The 22,025-nt window shown below is 32.4% G+C and overlaps 3 protein-coding genes across 3 annotated transcripts; 1 reads left to right on the top strand and 2 right to left on the bottom strand.

The window, feature by feature from the left end:
* The first annotated feature begins 2,546 nt into the window (after window positions 1-2,546).
* Window positions 2,547-4,052, top strand: LOC107911679 (F-box/kelch-repeat protein SKIP25). The gene has a single exon (XM_016839553.2). The coding sequence runs from the start codon at window positions 2,791-2,793 to the stop codon at window positions 3,910-3,912; it is 1,122 nt and encodes a 373-aa protein (XP_016695042.1). The 5' UTR covers window positions 2,547-2,790; the 3' UTR covers window positions 3,913-4,052.
* An 8,034-nt stretch (window positions 4,053-12,086) lies between these two features.
* Window positions 12,087-13,943, bottom strand: LOC107911680 (NAC domain-containing protein 82-like). Its single transcript, NM_001327052.2, has 2 exons — window positions 13,830-13,943; window positions 12,087-13,599 (listed from the first exon to the last, which is right to left on the bottom strand). The coding sequence occupies exon 2, from the start codon at window positions 13,304-13,306 to the stop codon at window positions 12,263-12,265; it is 1,044 nt and encodes a 347-aa protein (NP_001313981.2). The 5' UTR covers window positions 13,307-13,599; window positions 13,830-13,943; the 3' UTR covers window positions 12,087-12,262.
* Window positions 13,944-15,904: 1,961 nt separating this feature from the next.
* Window positions 15,905-17,440, bottom strand: LOC107911223 (peroxidase 72). Its single transcript, XM_016839099.2, has 4 exons — window positions 17,011-17,440; window positions 16,728-16,919; window positions 16,486-16,651; window positions 15,905-16,413 (listed from the first exon to the last, which is right to left on the bottom strand). The coding sequence occupies exons 1-4, from the start codon at window positions 17,239-17,241 to the stop codon at window positions 16,001-16,003; spliced, it is 1,002 nt and encodes a 333-aa protein (XP_016694588.1). The 5' UTR covers window positions 17,242-17,440; the 3' UTR covers window positions 15,905-16,000.
* Between the last annotated feature and the right edge of the window lie 4,585 nt (window positions 17,441-22,025).

Here is a 22,025-nt window from a genome sequence, read left to right as displayed (position 1 = left end):
TATCATTAGGTCTAGATCCAGTCTACAGTGGGCCACCGGCTGCGCTCGCCCTTTGTAAGCTCTTTTGATGGAAATTATTATTATAACTATTATTATACATCCCTACGCTGCACAAGCGTCATTGTATGCATATGCATCTTCATCATTTGCCAAATGGCATTCCTATGCATCGTTGCACTGCATTATTCAATAGCATAAGCAGTTATCCATTATTTATTGCAACTTCTTCTTCTTCTTTTTACATTTTCATCATTCAAATCAAAAGCATACATCATTTCAATTATTTCAATCATTTTCACTTAGTTATATGTCCTCTGCCCAACTGAAACCCAAATCCAAAAACAAAGTGATCCACTACATTACATTTTAGGGTTTTCTTTATGTACATCTATTTTTAGGCAGCGATTTTTTTTTATCTTACATTACCGTATTAGTATAATATTTAATATCATCGTTAGGCCAAGTTTACATTACATACAATAAATATTGTCTCACCAACAATAAAAGAGTGCGAAAAAAAAACTTTGGAATTATTGAATTACAGACGAAATAAATATATAAAGTAATGGTGCCATCATAGTATTTTTGAACTTTTCTCAAAAAAAAAAAAATAAGAGTGGTACTTGAATTATTTAGTGATCTGGGTCTAATAGATGCTCTCTATATTTTCTCTTTTTCTTTTTTCGATACGCAAATACAATTTGTGGATACTTTAACCAATCTCACACCTAAACCACATTTTCAGTTTTGTTCATTTCGATTATGTCCTCTTCTTTTTTCAAAATTACCATAAAATTCTGCTAGTCGCCATCTATTTCCATCTAGAACATCAACGTGGATGTGGCTAGCTGAAAAGCTTCACAAATCAACAACACAATTTTGTCTCTAGATCATTGATCACCCACCACAAGTATCACTAACACTAAGCTCAGTACCATGCAAAAACTCGCACTTCCATCAAACCAATTTCATCTTACTAACATGCAAAAACTTTAGAAGTAGAGAAAAAACTGTTACAGGCCTCTTCTTACTGTCTACAATCTCAATCGACCACTCCTCATTTTCTTTGCCCTCTCCTGAGTCCATCAACCCACTACTTCAGCCTATGTTGCCAACCTTCTTTATTTGAATTTCCTTCCAAATTAACGCAAAGAATAGCCCTAATTTGGTTAACAAAATGCAAATTCAACAGTATCCTTTGAACATCCTCACCTTCCATCCTTATCCCCTTCAATTGTGAAATCGCAAACTCACTTCCTTCCCTGAGCCAATGGCTAGTCGTGGAAGTTGAACGCTGATCAACAACCTAATTCGGTTTAATAATTTAATTCCCTAATTCATCGGCAATTCCTTTTTCCCATTAATTGTAGGAAGTGCACGAATCGGACAAGTGTTTTCCAAGTAGATAAGATGTTCACATAAAAAGCCAAAATAGTGTAAGAGGTTCATACTTAAAGCAAGCATAAACATGATTATTTTGTGACAACAATATTCTTTTCCTGCTTTAACGAATTTCTCACATCCAACCATACTATGACCCTCATATAACGTTTAAAGTCATTAGACACTGATTTTGCATCATATCCTACAGAAGCACCTACGAAGTTGTCGAATTGCGTTCCCACAGCCTCAAACATGGGGCCGCTTAGTGGTTCATGTATTTGCAACCAAAAATAGGCAAAATAAAGAGAGATTAGCATTGCATCTTGCCCCATTTCTAACCTATGTATCAATAATAAGTGGTTGCTAAAGGTTCATGATCTACCGTCAACAATCCTCTCCACATTGATCTTATGGTAATATTGAAAAATGAAGCGTTTTTCTTAAAATTATTATTGTCACACCATCGGTATGGTATCAAACACTCAATTAGTAAATTGTAATATTAACTGTCAAAAAATAACCAATTAAACAATTTTTATACGTAAATGTCTAAACAATTTCACCTTAATTGATTTGTCAAGCTTCATCCTCACCATCATCTATGGTTAAAAGATTATTTCATGAAAGTTGAACTATAAATAAAAGAGAAAGGAAAAGAAATAAAAGACATGATAAGAGTTGACATTAATTAAAATTATACATTAAATTTTCAATGATAACAATATTAAAATTAAAAATTGAAATAGGATAAGTGGATATATATAGTTTAATTATCAGTTGGGTAAATGCTTTATATTTGTCTTTATATTCCCACGTGATACCCCAAGAGTGAACCTAAAGTTAAAGAAAAAAACCTACCTCTGTAGTTGATGTTGTAAAGTTTACAAGTCAAGAAAGTTTAAAAGCTAAGAATTAAATAGATGGTCCATAACAAAAGTTTGTGCTGAATTTTTTTTTAATTTTATAAATAGTATTAATATTTTCATAGTTCCTCTTCACTCATAAATAGGAAAAAGATACGTTTTAACTTATTTGAATTCATATATTCTTATATTGATAATGATAATGATATCTGTAAAAATATATAATGTTTTAATGATGTAATTAATAAAAATTTAAAATTATGTCACCTTTCAAACTTAAAAAGGAAAAATCCCAAATGGCCAAAACCCAACTTTTAAAATTTAATAGAGGTGGACAATAATGAATATAAAACGACAAATTGGCAACATCCCGTTTGATGACTCTTATCTTAATGTTTCTTGGATTAGAATATTAAAATAAAAAGAGACTTTGCCAATAGGATAATTATAATGTAATGAAGAATACTAATAAAACCCTCCCATTTTAAGTTCCCAAATCTGCACCCAATTGCTTCCCCTTGCTTTCAAGCTCTACCATTCATACATGGGCAAATCCCTCAACCCCAGCAAACGTCAAAAGCTGATAGCCCACTACGACCACCGCCACCTCCAAGAACAGCCTCTAATACCAGGCCTGCCGGACCACGTGGCAGAGCTCTGCCTCTCTCGTGTTCACCCTTCTTTGCTTTACTCCGTTTGCCGTTCATGGCGTCGCTTAATCTACTGTCCCTTTTTCCCTCCTTTCCCCTCTCTCTACGCTCTATTCTTTTCATCGTCAGATAATGAAATCCAGTTGTTGAGCTTCGATCCGATGTCGTCTAGGTGGGAAACGGTTCCTCCGCCCCCTAATCCTCTTCGTCTCCTTGTTCATCACCCCTCTTTCTTATGCCGGAACCTCCCTGTTCAATCCATTTCTGTATCGGGTAATCTTGTTCTTTTAGCAGCAACTGCCCCCAATTTCAATCCAGCCCTTTCTCGCCCCCTCATATTCTCGCCCCTATCTCGTTCATGGAGTTTGGGTCCTCCAATGGAGACTCCGCGCCGCTGGTGTGCAGCGGGGGCATCGGGTCCAACCGTTTACGTTGCCAGTGGGATTGGGTCTAACTTCTCCACCGACGTGGCGAGATCTTTGGAGAAGTGGGACTTGGGGGAGGAGGATGAAATGGATGATTTCAGATGGAAGAAGATGAGACAACTGAAAGATGGGAGATTCAGCACAGACGCCATCGACGCCGTTGGTTGGCGACGGAAGCTTTGTATGGTGAACGTGGCTAAACAAGGGATTCTTTACGACGCCGCTAATGACATATGGGAACAGATGCCGGAGGGGATGGTGGGTGGTTGGAGAGGACCCGTTGCCGCCATGGATGAGGAAGTTCTATATGCCGTTGACGAAGGTAAGGGATTACTCACGAGGTATAACCAAGACAGCGATAATTGGGAGGTGATAATGGAGGTAGAGAGTCTTAAAGGGGCATGCCAAATGGCCGCCGCTGGAGGAAGATTATGCGTTATTTGTGGCGATGGGGAGATTCTAGTCATCGATGTGGTGGCGGCGCCACCCAAATTCTGGGCAGTCCAAAGGCCGGCGGAGTTGGAACCGTTGGCAATTCATATCTTGCCCAGGCTGAGCCGCCTGGATTTTTTATTGCCGACAGTAAGCTGACCTCCTCAAGCTGGGAATAATCTTTAATTAAGAAGATATTTTTTAATCATCGAAAGTGAAAATTTGTCGATTAATGATATAAAAAAGCGGTGGAATGATGTATTTATTTTCATTTATATATTATTGATTCTCAGAAGGCATACGGAAGCTTTGAGAGCCATGAAATCTTGTGGGACTATTACAACATTTGAAAGGCCATATTTTTTTGGGGCGGGGAAAGTGAAAGTTTGTCCACATTTTGGGGGAGGAAAAGTGGTTGAACCCTTTAACAAAGTGTTGACATTTGATTAGTTGTGGACATTAATGTGTTGCCTTCCTATCTCCATAACCCAACCCCCAACCCCTATCTCCAAATTAGGGCAGGGTACCCCAAATTCGGCAAATTTTAGCTTGTGTATTAAGTAACATTACCAAATTCACATTTAAAAATATCGGCAAATCGTATTATTAACATATTTGTATTTTAGTCATTAAACTATAAAAATTTTTATTTTCATCACTAATATGTTATCATTTGTTTTTATTTTGGTCACCCTCTGTTAAGAATTAATGAAACTAATGGCTTGATTTTTTTAATTTGTATAATTACACATTTAATTCTTTAGCACTTAATATATTTTATTAATTTAATCTTAATTTTAAATAATTCAACCAATTTAATCCTTCATATTTACAATTTTCTATTCTCCTCCTCCCTATTTGTTGCTTCACTAGCCACCGTGACAGCTAACTTCTCATTGACCCCCTATGCTCATCATTTCTTATTCTTGTTCTCATTGTTGCCGTTGTTATCCTTTTTCAGTGCCATTATTGCTATGGGCGCCTTTTCTATTGCCCTCTGCCGTCACCTAGTTTGCGCCACAACCAGCTTTCGTACTTCATTCGCAATCGTTTGTTCTTCTTTTCCCTTGATTCTCATCGCCCACAAGGAAAACCCTCAAATATCGAATTTACTCTTCTATCGCTTTATTATATTCTCTTTCTTCTCCTTGTTTGGTTTATAAAGTATTATTTATAGTCTCAAAATATGTCTAAATTCAAAGATAAGTATGTAGTCGTTGTCTTCCCATGTTACAAATCGATGAAATTTGTAAATATGGAAGGTTAATTTTATCGAATTATTTAGAATTATAATTAAATTGTTACAGTGTGTAAGTGTTGAAGACTAAATATGTAATTATATTAATTAAAAAACCATGTCATCATTTTCGCTAATTATTTAACGAAGGGTGACCAAAACATAAACAAATAATAATGTTAATAACAATAATGAAAATTTTCATAGTTCTGTGCTCGAAACAAAAACATGCTAATAGTTGAGTGATTGATTGTATAATTTATTTTAAAATATTTTATTTGTATCTTATATAGTTTTAGAGTATAATACTAAATATATATTAACATATATGTGTGTGAGGGGGTATATTATATATATACTTTATACTTATTTTAAGTGTTCTACTGAGTTGGTATCGTGAACTAATTGGGTACCAACTCGGTTATGAAATTACTAAAAGATCATATTTTGTACAACTTAAGTTATATTTTTATAGGGTGTTTTTGTCTTTATATATAATAAATGAATAAACAATTTAATCATAATGAGATTTGAACTCCAAATACTATGCATGATAAACAATTAATTTTATCATTATAATTAGATCTAATCATGGGTTAGGTCGGGTTTGGGCTAGGCCAATACAAAATTTTAGGCTCTGGGCCTAAAAATTTGCCCAAACCTGAGCCAGATAAAAAATGCTAAACTCGAGTTCGACCTGCCTGTATTAAATTTTTATATAAAAGAATTTTAAAAATACAATTCATCAAATACACAAAATATTAAAATAAATGTTTCCCAACAAATTAAAAATACATTAAAAAAAGTCTTTATACTCAAATAATACTTAGATAATTGCAACTTAGCAAGAAATGTCTCTAAAGTAGTAGGGAACTAATAATAAAATAATAGTTATACTATATTCAAATAATAACAACAAAACAACATCAAAATGGCAGTAAATGAGCATTATTTTTTGTCCAAACCTATTTTTCGAGCATGTATTTTTATCTAAACCCTTCCACATTTTAAACAGGACTTTAGACCTGGGGGTGACTCGATCCATAATAAATAATTGTTACATAAAAACATAAATTAAATTCTATGTAAAATTTTAATAAAAAAAATTGTTACATAAAATTCTCAACTAGATTATAAATATACACTAACTCTAGTGTATAGTTAATAAAAGAATGGAGGTGAAGTGATATGGTTATGAAAGCAATGCTTTCAGCATTTAATAACAAAGTTCAAACATTGCCTAACTCCATAGTTATCCCTATCCAAAAGGACTTCGACGTTACCCACAATGCTTAATATATTTTATAGTAGCGAAATTAATAGTAAAAGGTGAGCATTGATTGTACGTCACACTTTTTGTCAGACTAATTTCCCACATTAAAGTCTGAAATATGCATGTGACTACTTTTTGGGCAAAACATAACCATCACAAATTCTCTGCCAATAAGCTCTTCTTTTTTGAAGTAAGAGTGAGATAACACTATTTTGATTTGGTTATTTCTCAAGTTTTTTAATAATTTAGATTTTAAAAAATTAAACTAAAATCAAATAATAAAATACAATTAATTCAAAAAATATTGAGGAAAACAAGAGAAAGTCTAAGAAGAAGTAGGAGTTGTCCAAAACACATTATTTATTGCATAATTTGTAATTTTAATTACAACACTATATGAGGTGTTTGAATTTTAGTTGTAAGTGTTTGGGATTTATTTTACATAATTATATATGTAGATTTTTTTGTCCCGTCATGTGGTCATGTGCTATTTTAATACCATTTAGCCAATATTAGTTTGATTTATTTTATTTTTACATTGTAATTGTTCAGATTCATATTCTAGTCAATTTTTTTTATTTTGCTTCCTTTTTTACATATGATTAAAAGTTTATGCATACAGAAACTACGTATTTAAAACATAAATGTGCATTTAAGAATAATATGCAATGAATAATGAAACATGTGAATTGAAATTAGTTAGTAATAACACGTGAAATATGTATGATTTTAAAATGAAAAAAATAGATTAAACTGTGAGTAAAACAAAATTTAAAATATGTAAATACATCATAATGCACTATAATTGTTTATCATGGTAACTATCAAGTTAACTTGTGATACCAACTGAATCAACAATATTATCAACATATATAATCTATTGAGGTAATAAGGAATCAACAATATTATCAATATATATAATTTATTGAGGTGACAAAGTATGTATAATAAAAATAAAATTGATATATTATATTAAAAATAAAGTTTCAGTGTAACAACTCGTTTTTAGTAAAATCGAAACAATGGTTTCGAGACCACAAATCTGAGGTCGGAAGAAAATTTATTTTAATATTATTTTATAGTCTATGGTGTGATAGGAATGTCGTATAAAAATTTCGTTAAGAAATTTTATCGATTACACGTCTAATTTGTTAAAAAAGACTAATTGGAAAAGGTGCAAAACTTGTTAATTAAAAGAAATAGTGATTAAATAGCTTAACCAATAAATAAGGAGGGACTTAAGGCATAAATATGCCAAAAGAAAATGGCTGAGGTTGCATAAGCCTTAAAAATATGATAAAAAAATTGTGTGAACTAAGGGCAAAATTTCAAATCTAATGAAATAAATAAGAAATTAAAGAATTCTAGACATTTTATCATCATTTTCAGTTCTAGAAATAGAAATTGAAGAGGGTTTAAGCTGGTTTTTCAATTCTTTCTCCATGTAAATCAAATCCTTACCCGTTTCTTGAAATTTTTATACTTTTGTGATTTTTACAATTAGGTCCACTTAACCTTTACTTTGGTTTTTGATTTATTGAAAATCTTGGAAGTTACCATTGATGAGCATATGATTTTAGTTATTAGATGATGAATTTGAGGTGTTGATGGGTATTTAAAAGTGTTTTATTAAAGAATTTTAATGACATCATGATTTAGGGATTAAATTGAAAAGATGTTGAATTCATGGAAACTTCTAAATTTTATGGAATTCATGGGTTTATATTAATATGTATGAAAATTAATAGGCTTGGAATGAAGATTAAATTTCATGAATTTCATTTTCCGAGCCTAGGGACGAAATTGTAATTAATCAAAAGTATAGGGGAAAATGGTAATTTTTCCTAATATGTGAATTGAATGGAATTGAATATGAATTGTATTAAATTTAGTTAAATTTACTCGTATAGATCCGAATAGACCAAGTTTGGAATTGGATCGAGGAAAATAAATAGTATCGGATTAGTAGCCTACAAACGCGAACGTTGTTAAGGTAAGTTCGTGTAACTAAATTTTGTACATTTATATGTTTGAATTAAATGTTGTATATGTGAATTGTATAATTGCCATGTATATGAAATTTATTGAATATCCGATAATGCCTGATAAATGTTAAGTCTCGTTTGAACAAATGAAAATCGATGGATATAAGTTTCCCTTATTGGTTGTAGTCCTGCATATGTTGCGGATACACCACAACTCGAAAGAGCGTCCCGTTATTAGCCCTCTCGAGCTTCCCGTCATATGGTTCTTGCGAGCTTCCCGTTAATAGCTTTTCGGAACATCCCGATTGGTTGTGATCCTACATGTGTTGTGGACACACCGTAGCTCTTATGAGCTTCCCGATTATGGCCCTTCGTGAGCTTTCTGTTAATTGGCTCTTTATGAGCTTCCCGATATGGCTCGCTTGAACTTCCTAATATTAAGCTATCCGGAGCTTCCCGTTATTGGCTCTTCGGAGCTATCCGATATTGGCTCGCATGAGCTTCCTGAATATGACTCTTATGAGCTTCCCGTTATATGGATCGAGAGAGTGTTTCTCGTTTAAGTGTTCTTATGAGCACTCCCGAATATGAATTGAAGGATTACATATTCGTACACTTCATTGTGTACTACCTGATGTTCATCGATATTTCATAAGGTTCAATGGGCAAGGTTCCGATATAAGTTAAGATAAGGTCTGAACGAATCAATAATTGTATCTACCTGAAAATACATGAAAAGGTTTATATGATGAGCTCATCTCTGTTACTTGAAATGCACATGAAATACATGACTAACATGCTTAATGAGTATATGTGTTTAGGCAATTGGCCAAATTGCTTTGGATGCATGTTTATTTGTATGCTTACAATTGTGAAATAACGGTAAGTTAAATTACATGTTATACGAATTTACAAAGCTTAAAAGCTTACTCTGAATTATTTCCTTTATTTTATAGCACTCAGAAGCTCGTGAAGGTTGGAACTTGGTCGGAGTCACATCACACTATCCCTAGGACTTCTCGATATGTAAAGCAAGTTAATTTTTGGTTATAATGGCATGTATAGGCTAAATTGGCCAAATGATGGCATATAAATACTTGGTTGGAACTAGCGATTGGAATGGCTTGTAATAGTTATATTTCGAAGTATACATATATATATGTATGTGTGTAGCTTCATCATGCTTGGTTTGTGTTTAAAATGGTTAAGTGTTGAAAAGCATATAGATATATTGATGGTTAGATTGAGTTAGCACATTTAGTCCAATATGCATATATGTGAAATGGGTTAATTTAGTAAGTTTGAATACTTAGTTATATGTGACATTACGTCATACTTAATACATTAATTTGGCTTAATTTGAATGGTTTGAATTAGTTGGTGAACATGGTTAAGTGTTTATATAGGTGGAAGGCAATTTGGGTGAGAAATAAGGCTTCGGAATGACCTTATTTTGTCCACATGGACAGAGACACGGGCGTGTGTTTCAGCCGTGTGTGACACACGACCATGCACATGGGCGTGTGGTTTGGCTGTGTGTCCTCTGCATCTTGAAAATTAAGAAACAAAATGCTCCGAATCGCCCACACGGACAGAGACACGGGTGTGTGTCTCAGCCGTGTGTGATACACAGCCTAACACACAGGCGTGTATTTTGGCCATGTGACCCCTGCACCTAATTATTGCAAATTAAATTGTTCACACGGCCTAGCACATGGGCGTGTGGCTTGGTCGTGTGACCCAAGTCAGAGAGTTACACGGGTATGGACACGGGCTGGGATACGGCCATGTGCCTCACATCGAATCCCCACACGGATGTGTGTCTTCTACAACTAAGGAAAATTTTGAAATTTCACAAAAAATTCCCTAAGTTCTCAGTTTAGTCCCTACTTGTTTCTAATGTATATTTTGGGCCTCGAGGGCTCGTGTAAGGGACAATGTGAGTGAATTATGATTGGTTTCTGATATGTGTATTAAATCATATGAAATGTTCGTAATTGATCTGAAAAGCTCGGTAATGCTCTGCAACCCTGTTCCGGCGACGAATAAGGGTTAGGGGTGTTACATTCAGTTCAATGGTTAAGGGTTTTTTAAATGTAAATGGCATGGGTTTTAAACCTCACTATAAAAAGATTAAAGTACCATTGAATAATATAACTTATTTTAAATATAAAACGTCTTTTATCATTTCTCAAACCGAATTAGTGCACGGTTGACTCATGACACCAACTCAACAGGGGTTTAAGTTTGAACTTTAAGGTTTTCAAAGGCTAACTTGGACAAAAAAAAAGTTCAAGCCCTAATATAGGAAAAGTTATCAAGTTCAGGCTCTCAAAAGTGATTTAACCCTAAAAAATTAAGAGATTAAAGTACCATCGAATAATGTACTTATTTTAATAGGAAAGGACATTTTCATAATTTTTCAAACCAAATTGGTGCTCAATTGACTAGTGACACTAATTCAATTAGAGGTTTAAATAATAGTAAGTATAAATATACAATTGATAGGTAATAAAATATACATAATAAATTAAAATGTAAATATCTTATTAAAATAAAATAGAGGTAATAAAATAACTTTATGATTTTTTAAAATTTAACATAATCATGAATCATTTGTCTAGAACAAATGACTTAATCATTATCGGTATAAATAAAGATCATTTTCATCATATAATAAGTACAATGGTACCCAGGAGATAAAAGTGAAAACATTAGTTGAACGAGTTTAACATTAAGCGATCACGAAATGCTTATAAGAGTAACACATATGATAATTTTATTGGATTGAAATTTAAAAATATAAACAGCTTTTGTAATGATATATAAAGGAGAGTTCAATAATGATATTTTTAATGATTTGACTCTATCACTTAGTAATTTTATATTTAATAAATGAAGAGTTAAAACTCGATTATAAGTTAATTATATGTCTAATCAATTTTTCCAATAACTCGTTATAACTTTCAACTATTTGCAAGTAAAAACTTAAAACTAATAGAAAAATCAGGAAAAAAATTGTATGAATTACGTAATTGCATATTCTGGATAAGACAATTAAAATTAATTAATTGAGTTGAAAGTAAAAATTTTAAATAGTCATCAAAGTAAAGGAGTTTGCACAAAAATCCAAATATAGTGTGTTGATCATAATTTTAACAAAATTGGGATCAAGTTGTGTAAATCCTTTAATCATACTAATTAATTAGGCTTCATTTTGTTCAGTTAAGCCTAAATTTGACAGAAACGAAAATTTTGTATTTGAAGTTAACTTGCTATCAGTTTCAAGTAAAACTAACGTATTTACAGCAGATTATGGAATGAAACAACATAAAATCACATGACTCTGGTTTATGTTTTTCATCATTGTTAGGCGAAACTAATAACATGAGGACCCTGTTTTTCTCTTTTGTGCCTTTCCTTTCGCAGTAGTAATAGAAAACTATTGAACACACCTAGGGGTAAAGAAAATATATGTTCCCAAGACTGCCTACTTATGATTCCTATCCAAACAGCCATGGGAATTGGGAAATATTACTACAAAATAATTTATATCAATTTAAATCACCACACACTGCAGGTTAAAACTGACACTCCATTGAAGAAAAAGTATTTAAACTGATATGAATGCTGCTGCTCTTCTATCTCAAACCAAACACTTGCTGATAATAACAGTAGTAAACCCAACAGCAGCAGCAGCAGCATTCATTCCTTTGAGATACCTTTCCTTTCATATGTGCTTTTATACTTTTTCTTCAATGGATTGTAGTTTGTACCTGCAACCTTATGATTCCTAGAGCAACAGTCAGAAAATTCATAATACTGGAACATTTAAATTCACAAATAATATGCCAGACATTCCATTAAAGAAAATGTATAGAGAGCACAACATGATAATCAAATAGAAACAAGTCAATGACACTGGTAAACCAAACAACAGCATTTATTCCTAAGAATAAAACAAGTAATCTAAAAACATTGCTTCCAGTTCCAATAGTTGAAACAATTACTTTATTAAAAAGGATAAGACCAGTTATTTGAATTGTCGACATCAGTAAAAGAGGCCAACAAGATTGAAATATCATCCTCATCAGAAACAGGAGTATCCTTGAAGGAAGAATCAGTTGCATTGCCCCTCCTCTGACCTTCATGTGTACCAAATGCACCCTCTTCAAAGAAGCACTCCAACATAGATAACATGTTATCATTCGATTCTTGATCTTGAGGAACCAGAGCAGGTTGAGGCGCCTCCAACAATGTAGGAACATCCTCAGCAACAGCGACCACTGGAACTTCAGGGGCATCCGCGCATGTAGGGGCAGCATAAGCATTAGTATCAATGGCAGTGGTGACATTAACATCGCCATTAGTATGACCCATCGATGGTTGTGTACACCACCCACTTGACTCGACAGAAGGCCCAACACATACACTCTCGGGGACACAGGAGCTATTATCACCACCAACAGCTACTGTAGACAGGCCGCAAAGGGAACCAGCACCAGGCACATCTGCCTGCTCGTCGTCACTCCACTCCTCTTCCTTGAATGGGGCCCCGTATTGGGAACCATTTCTTGGGCCCACACCATCCTTCTTGAAAACAACATAAAGCATATACATATCTTGAACAGGCCCTCTGTCAGCCAATATTTTTTCTTCAAGCCTATACTCGTGCATAACCCAGTCTGTTCGGTCACCACGTGGAGCTTTACCTTTGTGAAATACCAAGGTTTTGATCATTCCAACAACTTCGCCATTGTACTTTACAGGCCGATCCTTTCCTGTGGCTTTCCAGTAGCCGAATATAGTAGCTCGATTCACCCTATCCCCTCTAGCATATTTCTTCTCGATAGGACAATAGAAGTACCATTTAAGATCCCCGGTCTTCATACAGGACATATCAGGCAAGTCCCAGGGAGCAAACTTATAAACATCAACTTTAGCAATCACATTCAACAAAAGCTTCTGGCCTAATACTTTCCTTTTCAAATAATACATAACAAGTTCTACATCGGTGGGGTGAAATCGAAACCCCGGGGGCAATGTGTTTTTCCCCATCAGAAAAATCCAAAACTTGGAGTCTCGGTATCCAATAACAAACAAATGGCTCACGAGAAAATGAACAACAAAATTTGTGATTCCGCTTCTTCAAGTAAAGCAGCAGAATCAAATCGTATAATCAAAACAAAAAACCTGACGCGTAAAAAACGGGCCAAGTCCAATGCCAAAAGAAAATCTTTTGTGAAAAATACCTCAATCTCCCACGGTTCGTAAACCCCAGATCAGAACAAAAAACAGAAGGCGGCTGTTCCCAGTTGAGCTCAAAATTCATTTGGTGTGCAATGTAAAGCCTGTTTTCAATATCAAGGCTCCCATATCATTAAAAGATCATCGACCATAACAATAAGTACATTCAATTTTTTGTTTAAAAAAGAAAACCTAGATCCAATTAAAAAGAAAACCCTAAATTGAAAAATCAAGGAAGACCGAAACTAACAAATCAAAGCAAAGACCTTGGATTAATGCTTATTTGTAGAAACAAGAATTATAAACAGAAGAAGTGAAAACCCTAGAATTTTACCCGTAGAGAAGAGAGCCGCGAGCGAGAGAGAGCACCGAAGGAGATCGAGTCAACAGCCAAGAACTGAAAGCAGCGAAAAGTAGAGTGACTATTACGCACGGCGCCTGTCTTTTATAAACTTTTTGCGACGATTTTTTTTATTCGTCATTCGTATCTTTATCTGATTTGTAATTAATTGAAGTTTGATACGATTTTACTTTAATTATATGCTTCATTTAACCCTTAAATAATTAACTCAATTAATTAATTAACAAATAAATCTTTAAAAAATCAAAATAAAGATGGCAACACTTAACTCCACTTCGGCCTAACTTAATAGTAAATATTAATTTATTTATCTTCAACTTAACTCCAAAAATTAAAGATTTACCTTTTGACCCAACTTGATATGCTGATATTTTTTTTATTTTATCAAAATGGAACACCAATTTTGATTTATTATTATTTTCAATGATGCTATTAATTGTTTTCGGGGTATAATTACGTTAGAGTAAACATTAATATATTTTTTACTATCATATATTTTAAACTACAGGTGTTCATTGATTGGGTCGGGTTAGACTCAATCGGAATCTTATGCCCGTTTGCTAAGCTTAGCCCGACTCATATAAAAATATTAAAATTCGATCCCGGTCCAGCCCTCCCGTATATATATATTTTAAATTATAATACATAAAAAATGTTAAAAATATTAAAATAAATATTTCCCAACAACTTGAAAAAAAATGTATACTTAAATAACACTAACATAGGTGTAACTTAAATTTAATAAGTAAATATCTCTAAAATAAAAATAAAATTAATAATAAAACAAGAGTTATACAATATTCAAATATTAACAACAAAACAGTAGCATCGTAATAATGAGATAGTAGCAAAATAATGAGAAAACAATAAAAAAATAACAAAAAAAATTAGACTTTTCTTTTTGCAAATTCTAGCTCGGGTCAAAAAAGCCTTACCCGAGGCTTGACTTGTTTTACAAACGGGGCCTTATTTTCTTGCCAAACTCATTTTTCAGACATATATATTTACCAAATCAGACCCTCAGACTAGACCCGATGACCCAATCCATGAACAAATCTATTTTAAACTAATATCATATATAAATGAGTTGTTTGGTAATTATCTCAAGGTGGGCTTTTTTTTTTAACTTGACCTCGATCTAATCCATCTAATTAAAAAAATTAAAAAAATCTATTAAATCAAATCGGATCCCCAAATTTGAAAATCTCAAACATACAAAACTTGATCTGCGTAGGCTTACGTACAACCGATGATGTTAGGTTTAAGTTTAGTAGGACCGATGATATTGTTCTTAACGATGTTTTATCCCATTGATTAAATGAAATTGCCATTGGCTTATTTATTCCAAAAAGAATTGCCGAGTCTTGTTAAAAAATTTTCAAGTCTCAACTTTAAGTTTGAGTCAATGCTTCTTTGACACGTGCAATTATTTAATTTTTTTTTTAATTTTAATATATACTATATTTTTAGGTATAGATCATTTTTTTGTATTAAAAAATTTAATCAAGAGTTTGTATAATACCTCTTTTAATGACCGTGATGAATCCCGAGATTAAGTTTTTAAGTTTTGGGGGAGTTTAGTAAAACTTTTCAAAATTTTAAGAGTTGAATGAGAAAATTTTAAATAAAAATTGGGATTTAATTAAATTTTTTTGTAAAATTAATAAGAATTTTTAAAATTTTTAATTGATTTTTTTTTAAAATTTAAAGATATAATGTGAGTTTTCAAAATATTAAAAAGAGTCTAAGTAAAATTTTTTAAAAGCTTAAAAAGAGAAATGAAAATTTTTAATAACTTTAAAAGACTAATTAAAACTTTCTAAAACGAGAAATCAAATTCTCCTAAAATTTTGAGTGACCAAGGCCTCCTAAGCTACCAGTCTGCCTCTGTTCAGTGACCAAACCAGTAGTTTGTATATAATATATAATAAGTTCATAGATCTTACACCGAGTGATTTGACAACTCCTCACTAATTAAGCCATCCTTTTGGGACTCCCCCAAACAGCAACAGGGAACAAAGAAAGGGACAATCGTTAGCACACACATATGAAATTCTTTTATTAATTAATTCAAAACAAGGAAATCAAAATAACATAACAAACAGGGGTACAAACTTTATTCATATAATTATCACTTCATGATTTTAAGCATTAATTTTCCTGCAATCCTGTCTGATCTCACCCCTGTACCCTGTCAACGGTGAAATATTCCCCATCTTAATCATGGACTTAGCGAATTGCTGAAAGAAGAGTTCCTGGTTATAAGCATATGTCTTCACTAACTCCCTTGATTCACCATTCTTTGTGAACAAAACTTGGTCAGAGTTCAACAGTCCCTTGTTAGCCATTAAGTTCTTGAAGTAGCTGTTGTCGAACTTTATGGGGCTAACAAAATCTAAGAAAAATTGGTTCTGGTCGCCGCCTGATCTTGGACAGTTCCTGCGCAGTTGAGAAGCATAGGATTGGTCAAGTGTGTTGTCTGGTTTTCCATTGCCTGACTGGTTGTAAAGTCTCTCCCTGAACCTGGTGCATCGGGCAAATCCTATTGTGTGGCTCCCTGCATGATAAATATTTTCAGAGTTTTGCCTTCTTGGTCATTTACAGAATGTGAAAGAACTATATAGCCTACCAGAAAGTGCAACAAGATCAACAATGTCTAGACCTTGTAGCTTAAACTTAGTGAGAATTGTTTGGAATGTGTTGTTTGGATAAGGGACGTTGTTGTTAGAGCAACTCAAGCTTGCACCTCTGGAGTCCCTTCTTCCAAGTGGCACTTCCCAGCTAGGGCCACCTGTCTGCAATTCCAAAAAAGCATGTTACCATGGGGTCAATTTCAATGACAAGACAAAACTCTGATAAAAAACAACATACGAGAACAGTTGAGTCTCTAGCAGCTAGAGCCAAGATGTCAGCACATGACACAGTATGAGGGCACTCTTTCTCTATTACAGCTTTGATTTCATCCATCACTTCGAATCCTCTGGCTGAGTTCCTGTTTGGATTCGACTTCTTTTCGCTGATAATGCTCCCGCCGCTGTCTAACAAAATCGATGCATCACAGCCCTGAAAACAATGAATTGAATATATCCATATTAGACACACTAGTCTCGTATTCGACACTACGCTATTGGTTTGGTGAGGTTGAATAAGTTACCTTAACAAAGCAATCGTGGAAGTGTAGCCTAAGCAATGAAGCAGCCATACGAGGTTCCTTTGCAACAGCTTTGGCAACAACGTTTCTCACTATCTCTTGAGCTCTGGGACATGAATGATCGTAAAACTGAGGGTACAGGTATCCTCCAATTATATTTGAAGCAAAGCCAAGGGCTAGAAGAGTAATAACTATTATAGAACAAACCATAATGTTTTTTGTTTTTCCGTCCATTTTTTTACTTTCGAATAGTTGAACTGGAAACAGCTGAAATAGGAAGAGAAAACGCTGTTATGATGAGAGCTTTCAAAGAGGCCAATGGGTGTATATAAGGGCGATTTGGTTCAAAGAGATAACATGACTTTAGGTAACTAGCTTTGCATCAAAAGCAGGAAAAAGATGCAGAAAGGTTGGAGTTGGTAGCTAAGTGGCCACATTTGCTTGCCCAGTATAATTATCTAACAGGAACCAAGTTGTAATTTCTGTTCGCACCCATCTAATTTAGTTTCAAGTCAAAATTTAAATATTTTTAATGCGTAAATTTCTAAAATATGTCTTTAATTTGCTACAATCCAACTTTGGGTAAACTATCAAATTAGTCACTTTTATTTACTTCATATTACATTTTAGTTACTTTACGTTTTAGTCACTTACATTAGCGTGTTGTAACATTTTAGTTATTGAGCCGTTGATTGATATTTTTGATATATTTAATGGTGTAATAGTAACCTGACGTGGCATGTTAAATCATCATTTCAAATAAAATTTTAAGTTAAATTATACAATTGGTCCCTATATTTTTTTTCATTTTGAGTAATTTAACTTTTTTTGTTCTTTTAACTTTCCTTTTTTTTTCTTTTTTTTATTCTCTTCTGCTTCTCCCTTTGTTTTCCTCCCTTCTTCATCTTTTTTAACATGTTTTTTTCTATGTGTTCCACTTGCCAAAACTAAAGGGGAAGAAGAAAAGAAAAATAAAGAAATAAAAGGAAAAAATTTAAACTATATAATTTAACTTAACATTTTTGTTTGAAATGATGATTTAACGTGTCACGCCAGCTTATCGTTACACCGTTAATGGCAGTTTACAGCTCAGTGATTAAAATGTAATCTGAGGTAAACAAAAGTGATTATTTTAATAGTTTACCCTAATTATTTTTATTTGATATTTCTTATTTGAATATTTAGATAAGTGTTAGATGCGATAGTAAGACACCACCTAAATTGTATTCTTAATATGAAAACTTAAATTTTAATTTTAATTCCAAAAAATAAATTACCTTTCCCTGCTCTTACCTGGGATTTTTTTCCACATTCTCTAGATTTTATTTGATCTCAAAAATTTTTTGGATGGAATCAAATTGTATAATTTTACGATAGTATAAAAAATATAATTTTATTATTTTAACCATCTATATTTTTATATTTTTTAAATATTAAATCAATTTTTTTATTATTTTTGAAGAGTCAAAGTATAATTTTATCATTATTAATTTAAAATTTTAGAAACTCTAAAGGCTTAAATGAAAATTTTTCCAAGAGGGACGGCCCTACTTGTGATTCGATTTTTACTTTAATTGTATGCTTCATTTAGTGCCTTTTAATAACACCCGAAAAGTCAAAGCTATATCTTACTTCAACCCGATTCAATATGTCACAATTTATTTTTAATATTTTTATGATAATAATAAAAACACAGCAATAATTAAGTGATTAATTATACCATTTCTTCAAAAAAATATTAATTAAAATAAGTAGGTAGGTACTTAGTTATTAAAAATGAGATATTAAAATTATTTTTTTAATATTTTTCAAGATTATCCAAAATAATATGAAATATTATATTAAAAAGGTTAAAACTAAAAAATAAATAACATTTTGAAAATCAACTTTTACATTTATCCGAAAAATATAATTATATTTCATACTTAATTTTTATAAATTTACTAAACATTTTTTTGAATATAATTTTGTAATATTTAATATTTAATTTATCGTGGTTTAAATATAAAATATTTGTTTTCATATTATTATAGAAGAAAAGCTTAATATAAATTAAACATAAAAAATGAATTTGGTTGGATTCAATTAATTTCAGTGTAAATCCAAAATTGAACTGAACAAAATACACTCAGGCATTATAGTATTGACAGCATATAGATAATTTTTAGAGGTTGATTATTTAAATCTATTTTATTTCATGAGTTAAAAATTTATATTAAGATATCTAATTTTAATAGTATTAAAATTTATTGGTTTTGAAGAATCGAAAGAAATATTGGGAGATGTAACGTTGAGTAAGTTGAATTATGGGTTATCTATGATGGTCTTTAATTTACATGGGAAGCAAAATGAATAAATGTTATCGTAGAGACAAATTGTGTTCTTTCTGTTGAGTCCATTCAGGATAGATTTTAAAGTATAGAATAAAGTGTTAATTGAGAAAAATCAGCTCAATTAAGAGGTTAATTGAGCAGGGACGAAATTATCATTTATTGAAAGCTTAGGGGAAAAATGGTAATCAACATCCTACATTAAAACAGTTTTAGACAGCAGCAATAGGATAACTTTGAAAAATTACCATAAATTGTGAAAATCGAATTAGTTGATGAAAAAAATATGGAATTAAAGCTTATTGAGTCTAGTTTCTCATATAAGAAACGGTGTAATCAATGAAATTATAAATCATGAGATATAATAAATTTTTGAGACAAGGTCAGAATGAATTCGGGTTCCCCTGTTCTGACTTTGGAAAATCATCAAAATTGGATAAAAATAATTAAGGGCTTAAATTTATATGTTTAAAATTATAATAAGTATATTTTTAATAGAAACAAACAGGAACATCATTTGAATCCCATACTAGGAGAAAATAAATTTTTAGTGAAGAAGGGTCGAAAATGTCAGACAGCATAACAGGGATGATTTTAAAGAATTAAATGTACTTATTGACTAAACCATAAATTCTGAAAATTTTATGGTAAGAAGATATGTGAGTTTAGTTTTGGAAAAATCAAGCGGATCTTAATTTGGAGTTCCGTAGTTCAAGATATAAATAATTTAGTGACTATGACTCCTTAGAGACAACTCTGAATGAATTATAAATAATAATGGAATTATAGAGAATGTTACATATGAACATGAAATGTATTAAATTAATGATTAAATTTATTTATTTAAATCCAAAAAATTCAAATAAGAAGCTAGATCGAGGAAAAGAAAAAATTTGAGATTAGTAGACTTTTTGTATACGAACAAGTATCGAGGTAAGTTCGTGTAACTTGAATTATATTCTTAAATGCTTGAAATATATTTTTATTGATGTGAATATGATTTGGATGTTTATTGTATGATAATTGATGAAGTATTGATATTCTTGATGAAAAGGAAAAATAAATCCCAGTTGAATGAAAGGAAAATTAGATGGATTTCTGAAAAGGAATTGATCGTAAAAAGGATCTAGCTCAGATGGGTGATCCTATCCTGATATAGCTCTCCCGAAGAATATATGGAAAATTGATTTAGCCCAGACGGGTAATTCGAATTAGGGTCTGAATTTAGCCTGGACTGGTAATTCAGATCCAAGCTCATTAGAGTAATTGTCATTGCAAGGGATTTAGCCTAGTCTGGTAATCCCGACAATACTCTATGAGTTTATATTACAGGGGATTTAGCCTGGACTGGTAATCCCGCTTTAAGAATGAGGTTCGCGGGAGTGTGCTCTCTGAAATGGAAATGTACACACATGAATATAAATTGACAGACCTGGATTTGTACACTAAAATGTACCCCTGAAAATCCATCAAAATTCCGAGAAATTGAACGAGATAAATATGGAAAAATAACAAGGGAATGAAAATCATGGTATTAATGAGCTCATCAATCATGGTATATATTATTGATACATGGAAATTATTGGACTAACTTGAATGTTGAGTTTGTGCATGTTAGGGGAATAATGCATTGAATGGATGTTTGAATGTTTATTGCATTGTATTGAAAATATTAGGTAAGTATAATTCTTGTTACATGAGCTTACTAAGCACAAAATGCTTACCCTGTTTCCTTTTCCCCTGTTTTGTAGTGTTAAGAGCTCGGAGGTCGGATTCGGTCGGAGACGTATCACACTATCAACCTCAAGATTTCGGTATATAAAAAAATTTTATTTTGGAAATCAATGGCATGTATAAGCTAATAAAGTAAACGTTAATGTGAAATGAATGTAATGTTAGCCATTGGTATGACTAATAAATCTTGGTTTTGGTATGTGATGAGGTTATCTTATGGATATGTTTGAATCTATCTTGAAAATATGTTGAAATGGATTGGTTGGTTTGGATTGGTCTCAGTTTAAAATTGCAAGGAATGTTAGATATTTATAAAGGGGTTATATTGAGTTCATAAAAAAAAACTTTGGGATTTTGCAAAAAAATTCTTATGGTTTCGATTTAATCCCGGTTTGGTGTCAATGTATGTTTTGGGCTTCGAAGGCCCATCTAAGGGACGTCATGACATGTTTTGGTAAATAAATAGTATTTAACTCGTAATAACGAGAAATTAATTTGGTAAAATTCGATAATGCCTCATACCCTATTCCGGCGACGAATACGGGTAGGGGGTATTACATTTGTTCCAAAACTTCCCGTTACATGGCTCACATGAGCTTTTCCGTTATATAGCTGGAAAGAGCTTCCCGTTTATGTGCCCACATGAGCATTCCCGAATATGAATTGACGGATTTCAGGTTTGTACACTTCGTGTGTACTACTTGGGTATCCATCGATATTTTAAATGGTTCAACGGGCAAAATCCTGATATGAGAAAATATATTAATTCAAAGTGAAACGTTATCTGTATATATACGAAATACATGGAAATTTGATGTTGATGAGCTCATACATAATTCTTGATATTCATGTGAAATAAATGACTAACATGTTTGATGAAGTTGTGTGTTTAGGCTATTAGCCAAATTGCTTGGATGCATTTTGTATGCTTATTTAAATGAAAATGATTGGTAA

Source organism: Gossypium hirsutum, chromosome D11, assembly GCF_007990345.1.
Source record: "Gossypium hirsutum isolate 1008001.06 chromosome D11, Gossypium_hirsutum_v2.1, whole genome shotgun sequence".
NCBI lineage: Eukaryota > Viridiplantae > Streptophyta > Magnoliopsida > Malvales > Malvaceae > Gossypium > Gossypium hirsutum.
Note: the sequence above shows the minus strand (reverse complement) of the source record. Positions and strands in the feature narration are given on the sequence as shown.

What these genes read in the sequence shown, in the direction of transcription:
- LOC107911679 (XM_016839553.2), top strand. Translation starts at nt 2,791, where the DNA reads ATGGGCAAATCCCTCAACCCCAGCAAACGTCAAAAGCTGATAGCCCAC.
- LOC107911223 (XM_016839099.2), bottom strand. Translation starts at nt 17,241, where the DNA reads ATGGACGGAAAAACAAAAAACATTATGGTTTGTTCTATAATAGTTATT. An exon ending in TCCACGATTGCTTTGTTAAG is followed by an intron (nt 16,920 to 17,010) that starts GTAACTTATTCA and finishes CATTGTTTTCAG; the next exon opens with GGCTGTGATGCATCGATTTT. An exon ending in TGATCTTGTTGCACTTTCTG is followed by an intron (nt 16,414 to 16,485) that starts GTAGGCTATATA and finishes TTTATCATGCAG; the next exon opens with GGAGCCACACAATAGGATTT.
- LOC107911680 (NM_001327052.2), bottom strand. Translation starts at nt 13,306, where the DNA reads ATGGGGAAAAACACATTGCCCCCGGGGTTTCGATTTCACCCCACCGAT.